This window comes from Oryctolagus cuniculus, chromosome 8 (genome assembly GCF_964237555.1).
Source record: "Oryctolagus cuniculus chromosome 8, mOryCun1.1, whole genome shotgun sequence".
NCBI lineage: Eukaryota > Metazoa > Chordata > Mammalia > Lagomorpha > Leporidae > Oryctolagus > Oryctolagus cuniculus.
This window is the reverse complement of record NC_091439.1, coordinates 84598102-84610687: the sequence shown is the minus strand read 5'-3', so window position 1 is coordinate 84610687 and position 12586 is coordinate 84598102. Positions and strand designations below refer to the sequence as shown.

At 42.1% G+C, this 12586-nt stretch overlaps 1 protein-coding gene across 2 annotated transcripts in view; it reads right to left on the bottom strand.

Annotated features, from left to right (window-relative positions):
- PRKG2 (protein kinase cGMP-dependent 2) overlaps positions 1 to 12586 on the bottom strand; it is a 134502-nt gene that overhangs the window by 90973 nt on the left and 30943 nt on the right. For both annotated transcript variants that reach the window (XM_070047976.1, XM_002717087.5), the window contains one exon: positions 6496 to 6969. In XM_070047976.1, coding sequence (XP_069904077.1) covers positions 6496 to 6969 — 474 coding nt within the window. The remainder of the gene's footprint in view (positions 1 to 6495; positions 6970 to 12586) is intronic.

Genomic DNA, 12586 nt, shown 5'->3' with positions numbered 1-12586 from the left:
TTTCTCCTCACACCCAGCAAATGTCAGACTGGAACTTTTGAGTATAAGAGTATAAAGTGTGAAGGAGTAAAGGGCAGAAAGAAACCAGTGAGAAGATCACCTGAGAGGCTGAGAGTGGGCCAAAGCAGGAGGCAGAGTGGGCAGCACTCAGGGGCCTCTCACTCCTCCAGAGAAGAAGAGGCCGAGACAGAAGTGAGAGGGTGGAGTGCCCAGGCTCAGAGAGGCTGCCAGAGCTCATTTACCTTCACCTAGATGTCACAGCAGCTGTCAATGCCACCAAGTTCTGAAACGTCCCTGTGCTTTTTGTACCTCTCCCTTCTTTAGCAGAACTGTTCACCCCTGCAGAAAAGCCTCCAGCGTGGTGTGGTTGTGCATCCCCAAGGGAGCCATTAACATTGTAGGCTGCACAGCCTGTAAATGCAGGTAGAGAGGACGCGGTTGACATTGCACAGGCTCGCTGGACATGCGGCTGGAGGAAGTGCAAGGCTACCACCTCCGGCAAGTTGCCGAATGCCTCCGAGCTCTAACTTCACCTTCAGTAGCAGGGAAAGGCCGCGCCCGCCTCACTGGATCTATCCAAAGCCTTCACGAGGCAACACATGGGAAACAACAAGCATCCAACAGTTAGCTGATAACGTGGTCCTCTCATTCCATCCCTGCACAGCCAGTTCTGACGCAGGTGTTGACATGAACATTGCTGCTACACAACAGAATCTTGCGTTTTTTCAGCATCCTGACAACTTTCACCGACCTGTAACCTGCACCTCTGGCTACCAGGCCACCACACAACTGGAAATTTTTTTTCTTCCCTCTTTATACAGATACCATTGGTTTTGGTTTTTTCTTCTCTAAAGCCCCAAGTAGAAGTGACAGTAAGTATGTACATGCACCAATTTTTTTTTATGGTTAACTATTGAAAGTACACAAATTTTAAACTCTAACTGATAATCCAGAGTCTATTACACACTCTTTAACATGTCCTTATTTATCTAAAATCTAAATACAGATCCTTTGGTGTGGCAACATGGAAATCACTATTTCATGGGCAGGGGACAAGGGTTCCTCCCCTCAATCAAAATTCCTGTCTACCGTAACCTGAGAGCAGAGCAGCACTTGCTGGAAGGATAGTTTTCAGAGAGAAGTAACAATAGCATGGAGTTCTTATCACAACAATGTAAAAATATTTCCTTATATATTTAATTTTTTATGAGATTTCTCAGCTGAAATGTCTAGAAGCCAAGGCATATATTTAGCCTAGTGGCTAAATACGCCTTCTTCCCACATCAAAGTACCTGGGTTTAATTCCTGGCTTGAGCTTCTGACTCCAGCCTCCTGTTAATACAAACCTTGAGAGGTGGCAGGTGATGGCTCAAGTACTTGGTCCTTAGTACCAACACGGTAGACCTGGACTGAGTTCTTAACTCCAGGCTTTAGCCTGGTCTAGTCCCCTTCACTGGATGTCCCTCTCCCTCTCTCTCTCTCCCTCTCTCTCTCTTTCTCTGCCACATCGCCCCATGCTTCTAAAATGACAGATACACAAACAACAAATACAAATTTCAAAACATGTTTTTATCCTGGGATAATCACATGCAGGGTGATTAGACCAGACCCCAGACAGCAGGATTTCTGTTTGTGAATCTTGGTTCCAGCCTTAGGCAAGTTACAGAGTTCCGCATGCCTCAGTTTTCCCATATATGAAATGAGGGTGATAATAACACTACCTATGTTCTAAGTCTGTTGTGAGGATTCAATGACTCAGTATTTGAGAAGCATTCAGAGTGGTGGCCACATACAATTAGTGATAGGCAAACCTTTTCACAGAAACATTCCTGTTCAATAAAGGAGAGACAATTCTGTAATGCACACTCAAGTGCTCCACACTGCTTTAGAAAAGCACAAATAACAACAAACGTGCTCTTTCTTGCTCCTTTCCCACATCCTATTTCAACGTATGACTCACCAGCCTTTTGCACTTTTACCTATTCTGCTCCTGGGCTGGCAGTGACAAACAAAAGCATTTGTCCTTCCTAAAACTGGAGTTCGCATCTCAAGTCAGATGGCAGGCCTTTGTTCTATCTTCCCTTTCATGAGAGAACAATAGTTCCAAATGATAGTCTACCCATTCTTCCTGAAAGCCAGATGTCTCTGATTAATCTGCCTATGTTCCACCAGACGTTCAGCATGAGCCATACCGTTGCTCTGCCAGCGCTGAAGTTTGCGAAACAATGTCTACATAAACAGCAAACTTAATTTCACTAAGAGGTCTGACCTGTGGGTGCGTGATCATCTTGGAGCCCAAGGCAGGTCAGACAGGGACAGAAATGCTATCTGAGTTCTTCCCTGCTCTTTGCCTCTGATTTCCAGGACTTGGAAATCCATATTTGACCTTTCAGATATCCCAGTTTGTGCCATGAGATGGATCAAGCCCTTTCTCCATGTCCTTTTCTCACAGGGCCTACCCTCTGAGGATCTAATCCTTGGTAAATGCTGGTGCAATGGGCAGGCTCCCCTTGTAATGGTCAACTCTGTATGGAGGAAGCCAGGAGGCACCAGGAAACACCAACTGATCTTACTGCCAATCACTGGGACAAGTCATCACAAGGCAGACAGGTGCCCAGACTGGTCTGGCTGGAGGGCTTTCATCTCTGTGGGTAGATCTGACAACACTGGAGCAGGACAGAAGGCAGAAAGACCTGGCCTCAGAGCCAAGAGTCTTGAATTCCAATCTAAGCTCTGCCATCTACCATGCCCATCTGTAATTCTCCTGCACCTGTTCACTCACTTCTTCAGAGAAGGGGTTAGCATGAAACTAGCTCTAAGTTTCTTTTTAAGTCAAAAGTCTTCTGATGTTCACCATATTAAATTTAAATCACAGATCACAGTGTTTGATATATTGTAATAGTCTGTCTCATCATGTGGTTTATAGTACTTCAATACAGCTGAGTGCTTGTAATAGAAACAGGCCACGTGCCCACAGAGCTGCAGGCTTTTGAAGATCTAAAACAGTCAGCAGGCACAATGCCAAGTCACAGTGGACAGGCTGGTGTGGCTCAACAGCAATTCCACACTTTGCCTACCTCTGTCTGACAGGCACATTTTCATTTTCTATGGCTTTGTTCTAAAACTGAACTTTGTCTACGATGTGTCCCCAAACCACTCTGTCATAATTTCCATCTCAGGTAAGCACTGCTACAGGCAAAACCATGCAGTCTAGAACTCTATTATCCAATACCCTTAAAATTATTTAAAATTCAAAGTCCAGTGTCCTTACTGGCATTAGCCAGGAGTCAAGTGCTCAATAGCCATGCACAGCTTTTGGCTACCATATTGGACATTACTGCAAAAAGGTTCCACTGGACTGTGCTAACTTATTCCAGAGACTGATCTCAAGCAGCACACCCCTGATTTTTTTCAAGAGATAGATGTCAACTGCAAATTGCAAGAGACAGAATTCCCCAATCCCATCATAGGGCTATTACAAGTCCCCCCATTTAAAGCAGGGAAATGTAACTACACAGTTTTTGTAACCCCTTTCAGACCTTAGCAGTACACTTGGTGGGTACAGGACAACAAAGCTGGCATGAACTGGGAAGCCTCAAGAGTGATGAGGCCCCTGTACCATTCACAATTCATCTGCAACAAGGGCCTCGGCAGAATCGCAGACTAATAGGTCAAGATATACAGTCTCTCGTGGATTACTGAAACCGAATTCTCAAGTTCCAAATCTATCTTCCCATCAAGTTTATTCTCTGGTTCCATCAGTGCTTCCTGTCTCTTGACTATAGTTTGTCACCAGGAGAGTCTGCCTTCAGTTTCTTCCTCACTGATAAGTAGTCAAAAGACATTCTTTTTGACAAAGACAGAAAAGCCATTTAATGCCTTTCCGATCCAATGTGGAGGAGGAACTTCAAATCCAAGATGTAGTTGAAACATGTTGGTAGGAACAAATTTGGTCATAAATGCTGTTGTGAAACTTTGTAAAAGTCCAAGAAATAAACTAAGAGAACTAAGAGTCCAAGAAATAAACAGAGGAGCTATTTTAACTGATGATCTAAAATTCTCTAATACTGAGCAGGAACTTCTTAGGAAAGAAAAACAAACCAACCAGCCAAGTCACACCATCCTTTTATCATGAAGGATACGCCTATCTTTTTTAAGGCTCTATCTTCCAGAAAATTATTTTTCCTAAGATGTTGGATAAATTGTAGAAAAGAAATACAAAAATATGCAAATATTATTTTGGCTTTTCTCTAAAGTGATAACTTTTGAAATGGAAAATGAACTGTAATATTGAGCATTTATGAAAAAATTCAGAAAATTGTCTCTGAATTAGCTGTCTGTGTGTAGTTAGTGATTTAGGACTCAGGGAGAGATATGTTTGTATTTTTTGCAAGGGAAATTGAGGCACAATCCAATTAATGGAAAAAGAGTTGTTTCCATATGTTATTAATTTTTCAATTTAGAACCACAAGGCCCTCTGAAAGAAGCTGAGCATATGGGCATGGGTAATCTACTTTGGTCTCCTTAGCACCAATCATTAAGAAATGAACGAGCCCCTTTCTTCAACCTGACCTTCACCCAGACGGGCACCCATCTGTGTTTCCTGTATGATGAGGGGAATCACTGGTGATCCTAATTCAGGGGACAGACTGTCTTTCCTGAATTCTACTCACTGTGTGGGTTTGGTCCAGAAATTGTGCAAACCTACTGATTTTCTTTGCCTGGTTACAATAGCTAATAAAGAAATTCATAGGAATATGCTTATCTTAGATTGCTCAACACTGAAAGAATGGTGTTTTGCCTCAGGATGAACATTAAGTCTTTGAACAAAGCAATGACATAATCTTGGTTCAAGAGCAGAATTCTGGAGGCATGTGTAGGGAGAAGTCAAAGAAGATGGATTGCTATTAAATTCTCTTACATGCTGTCCTACATATAAAAACACACTGCTATTTGAAAAGTATTTTAGATGTTATATAAACCTATTTATGCAATATAATGCACAGTATATAACAGTACTACACACTGATATATCTCTGATCTATCAAAAGAGAACCCTGGATGATGTTCAATTTCTGAAAAACAAGCATAAGTTTGTGACATTTATGATTTCTGAATTCATACAATTAAAAATAAGTGATTATTACTATTGAAAAAGAAAGAGATAAAACCTTTTTAAGCCAATTAATAACAAAATTCTGGCTTAATAGAATTCTCCTGAAATCTAATATTAATTAGAGCTCTTTTAGTCACAGATTATCATGATTAATAATCCAGCATGACTAGCTTCTTTAACAAATATTTATTGATCACTCACTATTTGCCAAGCACTGTCAGCAAATTGATGAATTAAACGTCCTTTTATAATTTTGTTGTCAAAGTAATCATTTGTTTAAGTCAGATGTTCTATCTTGATTTATATTACTTTTATCTGTGAATAAATTAAAATTTGATTTAATTTCACAGTTTGTGCATTTTGCATCAGAGATCCAGGCTCAGCCAAGATATTATCATTGTGAAAGACATGATTTCAATTAATAATTGAACATAAGGGGTGGACATAAGGCATAACAGTGACAATGCCAGTTGGGATGCTTGCACCCCATATCCAAGTGTCTGGGCTAGACTCCCTGCTCAGACTCAGATTCCAGCTTCCTACGAAGGCACAGCCTGGGAGGCAGCAAGTAATGATTCAAGTACTTGGGTCCATGCCACCCCCCTGGGAAACCTGAATTGAGTTCCTGGCTCCTAACTTTACCCAGCAGCCCCAGACCACTATGCAGGCATTTCAGGAGTGAACCAGCAAAGGGGACCACATTCGCTCTCTCATTCTCTCTCTGCCTCTCAAATGAATAATTAATTACTTTTTCAGAACAAAATGAAAAGCACACAGAAAAGGGACCCTGACTCAGTGAGGGCCACACCAGGCCAGAGCCAGGAGCCTGGAACTCAAACCAAGTCTCCTTTGTGTGGCTTGCAGGGCCTCAATTACTTGAGCCATCACCTGCTGCCCCCCAGGATACACATTAGCAGGAAGCTGGAATCAAGTGCAGAAGAGGGACTTGAACCCACTCTAATGTGGGATGTGAACCTCCCAAGGGATGTCTTAACAGCTGCACTGAACACCTTCTCAGATTTCTGTACATTTTTAACTCCACCCTACTAGATAGAGAAGTTTAGACTTCCTAAACCTACCTCTTCATTCCCCCTAGGGTTTTCAAGAGAATGAAATGACTTTCAGTAAACTCAATTTCTCGGCGAGAGACAGATACACATATCTTCAAAGTCCAGGTAAAGTGCAAGTCATGCTTTAAAGAAAAGCACTGCTTCATGGGAGACCCTTTTGCACAACAAAACCATTTGAAAAAACCCTTCCATCCCTAAACATGAAAGGGTGAATAAGCCCGTTACCATTCAGGAGGCTTCCTAAGGAGCCCACTCCAGACTTTCACTTTCACGAGGCAAAGGGGCACAGCAACTGCAGCAACCTCTTACCTGGAGTCCTTTCTGACTCTTGCTTTCTCAAAGGAAAACTCGGGGGGTTTGTTGAGGTCATAGGTTCGGGTTGTTGGCTCGGCAGACACTCCAGCCTTTGCTCCCCTCCTGCTATGCAGGGAGACCAACCCTGAGGTCTTCCGGTGCACCTCAAGAAGCACTTTATCTGGAGAGGCCTGAGGCAGGCTTCCTCCCTGCACGTGCACCACGTCCTGAAGCTTGTTCAGCTGGATGCACTTATTCTGCAGCTCCTCCGTGAGCTCGGCGATGGCCACAGTCTGCTTGGACAGCTGCTCTCGCAGCTCCTTCAAGTGGTACTCCCGCTCCTGGATCTCAGCATCCCTCCTCCTCAGCTCCCTCTCCAGCTCTGCCACCTTGTTCCGCAGGGCATCCGTGGTGAGGTTCCCCGAGTGGCCATCTGGATGCTTGGAATGCTTGGGTTTCACTGAACCATTTCCCATTTTGCTCAGGGACCTGAGAAAGGGCACAGGATTGGGAATTACCCAGGGAAGCTCCATTTTCCAACAGCACCCCTACCCTCTCCGTACAGCCTGCTTCATAAGTCGCAACACACCGGTCAGCATCATTGGATAAGCAATAAATTTCCCCATGTGTCTAGAAGGAATGCTACTGATCAATTTCCCTTTTCCCACCATGAAGAGAACCTAGCATTAGAATTTGCTCTCCCCTGTCCCACTGTGATGACAGCTCTACACATAAGCATTCTGCACACACGGCTAGTATCACCTGCTGCTCTCTTTGGTCATCTGCGGGACAACCATCAAACGCTTCACAACAAAACTGCGATTTGGAGGTCAGCATGGCAAAGATAAAACTCAAAGGAGCAGTCACAGTAACAGAGGCTTGGAAATTTCACAGCTCTCACAGCTCCTTGTGCAGCCAGAGTGAAACACCTCCCCTGCGTTAGAGAATAACACACCTCCATCTCTCAGAGGGCAAAGGCAGACTTGGGGAGGCCTTGTTATTGCTCTTCTCCTACTGTCTGTACCTTAAGATATCATATTTCTGATAACATTAAGACCTTCTGGGTTGTGGTCACTAGAAGGAAACAGAGACATCCAGATTCTACTGCTTTCTTTACTTTATGGCCTACAGCCAAGGTGTCCAAAAATTTCTAGTGCTTTCCTATCAAAAATATCCTCAGGTAGATCCCAATGTGTTCACTGATCCAGGGCTTCTCAAGATGTACTATGCAGATAAGGAGTGATGAGGAATGATCTTAGTTGACTCAGAAACTTTAATGGTTCAATAACTATGTATTTAACATTTATTAGGCATACAAACAATTAGCACCACACCAAGTTCTGATTCATGGATATTATTGCTTTAGTTGGAGCTAAGTTAGGTATTTAGGTGTACTGAGCCAGTTCAATGAAACTAAAAACAAATAATCTGCAGGTAATAAGTACATACGAGAAAATCATAAGAGCAGAACTCAGATGAGTGAAAGTTGGGAAATACTGGTCTGATTAATGACTCTAACGCTGAAGAATTTTTAGGCGACCTACTTAAAGTTCATTTTTCTTGTATAGATGTGATTTTTGACAATGATAGTCCAAGAAACTTTAGAACCTTTGTAAACTATGCTTGGAGTAGGTCTGGTTATTGAAAATCAGAAGAGAAACAAGTAACTTTGACATTTTACAACCTGCAGATTCTTGCCCCTCTCTGCCTCCAAATTTAGCTCAGAAAGAAATGAAATGCTTAGATATATTTCTCTAGCCTTGCCAAAATAATTGTGGTCTTGACAACACCAAAGGCACGGATGCATGAATATAACACAGCATCTCAGTTTCAGATAGAATCAAAAATTGTAAGTTGCATAACACAGATGGTACAAACAGAAAATGAATGTATTTATAAAAGTAATCTTGTATGGCTGGCCTTGTGGGATAGCAGGTAAAGCTGCCTCTTAAGACTCGGCATCCCATATGGATGGCAGTTGACTCGGCTGCTCCACTTCTGATCCAGCTCCTTGTTAACAGCTTCGAAATGCAGCAGAGGATGGCCCAAATGCCTGCCTGGATCCCTGCCACCCATGTGGGAGACCTGGAAGAACCTCCTGGCTTCCGGCTTCAGCCTGGCCCAGCCCTGGCCATTATGGCTATCTGGGGGGTGAACCAGCAGATAGAAGACCCATTCTCTCTGCTCCCCCCCCCATAACTCTGACTTTCAAATAAAACTTGTCATTAAAAAACATTAGCCTCCAGAGAACTGCCTGTCTCTGTTGCAAGATGTGGTAGGCATCACCTGTAAGTTTTCTTTGAGTTGGCAGCATTTTTCGTTCTCTTACATGAAGAATATATGTAAAGGCTCAGGAGATGGAAAACTGAGGACATAGCCTTGGACATACTTGCATCCCAAAGAAGCAGTACACAAGATGTTAGACTGGAGTCTGAGAATAAACTTGAATGAGATTCTGAATTGCAGGCAGGAGAACGGTGCTCCCGAAGGTATCTTAAATTAATACATGCACAAATTTTTAACATGCAGCTGTGATCCCTCTAGATGGGCTTTTTAGTTCGTGAACAAGCATTCTTAGGCCAGTGGGGAAAGAGGAAGTTTAAGAGGAAAGGCAATTGCTTTATTAAAAAAAAAAAAAAGCAAACACTAAAACTTTACAATACAATATTAAACTAGCAACTCCTCTTTTATTCAAAGAACAACTGTAGAGTAAGATCTAAATAAGTGTCATCTACTACTTATACAGTGGGGACACATTCCTTCATGGATTTACAGTCAAATTTGACAGATAAAACACTTTTGGCATGCTCACTATGAAAAGGGTTAGAGTCATGTTTGCTTTAGCCTAGTATTCAAAGAATTCTGTACCAATCTAATAATTTTACAAACATGAAACACAATTAGGCAGAAGGTGTTCAATTCTCCCAAAACACCCACTATTCCCTGGTTTTAATGAAGTCAATTTGGAAGCTGTATAAATCTTTCAAGCTATTTAGAATTCCAAAGAGGAGTGAAATGAGAGTAACCAACTCATCTTTCAAATCACTAAGTTAAGAAAAGTAAGTTATTAAATGTCTAAACAGCAGTCTGATTTCTTAGTTCACTCATTTAAATTTTGTCGTCCCTGAAGTCAAAGCTTCAAATCTCTGGTTTCATAAAACCTAATTAGGTTCAGTCTGTTTCCTGTATCAGTCACTAAAATAAGCTAGTTCTCAAATACGTATTGTTAGTCACAAGCAGAATTGAACCACAGGATGTTGCTCCATTAATCTAGCAACTACGGCTTGTTAAAGTCAATTTTATATTCAGAAGGCAGAACATGATGTAATAAGAAGGGAGTTTGGAGAGAAAGACCAAAATTTAGCCGAGTGATGGAGTCAGGCCACTCAGGGTTAGAAAACAATTTGCCCTTTTCCAGCCTTCTATAAATTAGAATCTCTGACCTTTAGTTTTTGTTATCTATAAAGTGGATACACTTATACTTGTCTCATAAGGTTACTCCGAAGATTATGCTTAGAAAGTGCCCTGTGCAATGGTTGGCATATAGTAGGCATCAAGCAAATAGTCGCTCTTATCATAATGTGGGATGAGATACTGGAACCTGATGTCTTATTGTGAGGGAAGCCAGAGGGCTCACTTCTGGATAGGACAGATGTCTAGTAAACTGATGTCTTCAGATATGAAGTCTATTTTTAAAAATTTATTTATTTGAAACAGAGAGAGAGACAGACAGATGCACATGGAGCTCCTATCCACTGATTCACTCCCAAAAATCCCTGCAACAGCCAGCACTTTGCCAGGACTTGGCCAAGACCAGGAGCTAGGAACTCAATCCAAGTCTCCCACAAAGGGGCAGGAACCCAATTACTTCAGCTGTCACTACTGCCCCAGAGGGTCCACAGGAGCACGACCCTGGAGTCCAAGCCAGGGCCAGGCATCAGACCCAGGCTTAACCACTACACCACATGCCCGCTCCCCAGACAAGAGGTCTCTAGAAGCACAAATATTCCCTTAGAGAGAGGGATTTTACTCTGCCTGAACTGCATCTTTTGCTGAGAAAAGGAGCTGTTCTAGAACAGCCTTGGAAACAAACCTCACCGAAAGATAGAAATGAAAACGCTTTGAAAATCACACAGAGCCAATTCCAGAACTGCAGGAGCTCCTGTGCTGTGGAACTCCCTCATGCAGCCCCTACTTTTTTTTCCACATATTACAGTGAAATCCTTAAACCCAAAGGCACACTTAATTATCTTTGGAGGCAACACAAGGCATGGTTCACCAGAGATGTGTTGATTCTCATCTGAGTCCAGGAATGAGAAGCAGGAAGCATAAACAGTGGCATTTAGCAAGAGGAGCGGGCAATCATAGGATATTATAAGTTTGCATTACTGCGTTAATTTCCTCACCATTTAGGAAATGCTATTCGCCCAGTGATAAACAGAAGAGACACAAAGACAGTGAGAGAAACTGTGAAGGCGCTGGCAGGCGGATTAACACCTGGCAGTCAACGTGGGAGGAATCAAGCTTTGTTGTCTGTTTTTCCTCCAGCCCTAAAGTAATTTGAAACCAAAATCTTGGCTGTGATCAAGATCACATGTATTTCTTTCTCTACCCATCTGGAGTCTGATATAAATACACACACACACACACACACACACACACTTGTTTTTCATATAGCTGCATGCATTTCTGAAAGGACGGGAGATAGTAGAGTGCTCGCTAAGATCACAGAGACGGAGGCCCCATCTGAGCACTTTTACTTAACATATGTGACAGTGTATGTCCTTGGGCAAGATACTGAGCTTGAGTGTCAACAACCGAAGAGACAGGCAGACAGGTAGACAGAGATGACAGACAGACAAAACAATGGGTCAAATGAGAGAAGCCATGACAGGTATACGGTAGGTGTTTAATAAATATTAGTATTAGTCTTACTGTTAATATTGTTTACCCAATGAAATAATTTTTGTTAGAAAAATTTACTGATCAAAACTATGTCATAAAATAACACAAGATGATAGGAAAATAAAGTCAGAACTGGCACTACCAACTTCTAAACAGATTTCAAAGCCACAATCATCAAGGCAGTGTGAAGAGTGAAACTGACTTTGAAGACACTGGTGAAACAAAATACATGAAGATTGGTGACCAGAAAAGACAGCCTAGAAAGTGACCCAAACAATACAGTTAGCTGATCTGGGACAAAGGCGCAAAGCCAAACAACGGAGAAAGGACAGTCTTTTTAACAACTTACACTGGAACAACTAGACATCCACACACGGGGAAAACAAAGAATTTAGATTCAGAACTTACTTTTATGAAAATTAGTTCAAAAAGGATCATCACCCTAAATGTAAGACAAAAACCTATAAAACACAGAAAGAAAATGGAAGAAAATCTAGCTGATCTTAGGTTTGGTGCAGATTTTTTAAAAATAAAAGATTAAAAGTATGATTTTACTAAAGGCAAAAGTGATCGTATGGACTTTATTAAAACATAAAGCTTCTACTTTGTAAAGGAAGTGGTAAGAAAATGATATCAATAACCCAAACTCATGGTCTGGGAGTAAATACTTGCAAAACACATATCTAATAAAGGAGGATGGGGCCGGCGCTGTGGCATAGCAGATAAAGCTACCACCTGCAGAGCCAGCATCCCATAGGGGAGCCAGTTTGAATCCGGCTGTTCCATTTCCAATCCGGCTGCCTCCTACGGCCTGGGAAAGCAGTGGAAAATGGCTCAAGTCCATGGGCCCCTGGACCCACGTGGGAGATTTGGAAGAGGCTCCTGGCTCCTGGCTTCAGATCAGCGCAGCTCCAGCCATTGTGGCCAATTGGGGAATGAATCAATGAATGGAAGACCTCTCTCTCTCTCTGCCTCTCCTTCTTTCTCTGTGTAACCCTGTCTTTAAAATAAATAAATACATAAGTAAGTAAGTAAATCTTTAAAAAATAATAAAGGAGGAATCCCTAATACTTAACAATTAAAAAAAAAACTGAAAAGTAAGCAAAAGATATGGGCAGACACTTTCATCAAAGATTCACAGGCAGCAAATAAGCATGTGAAAGATGCTCAACTTCACGTGTCATTAGGGAAGTTCAAATTA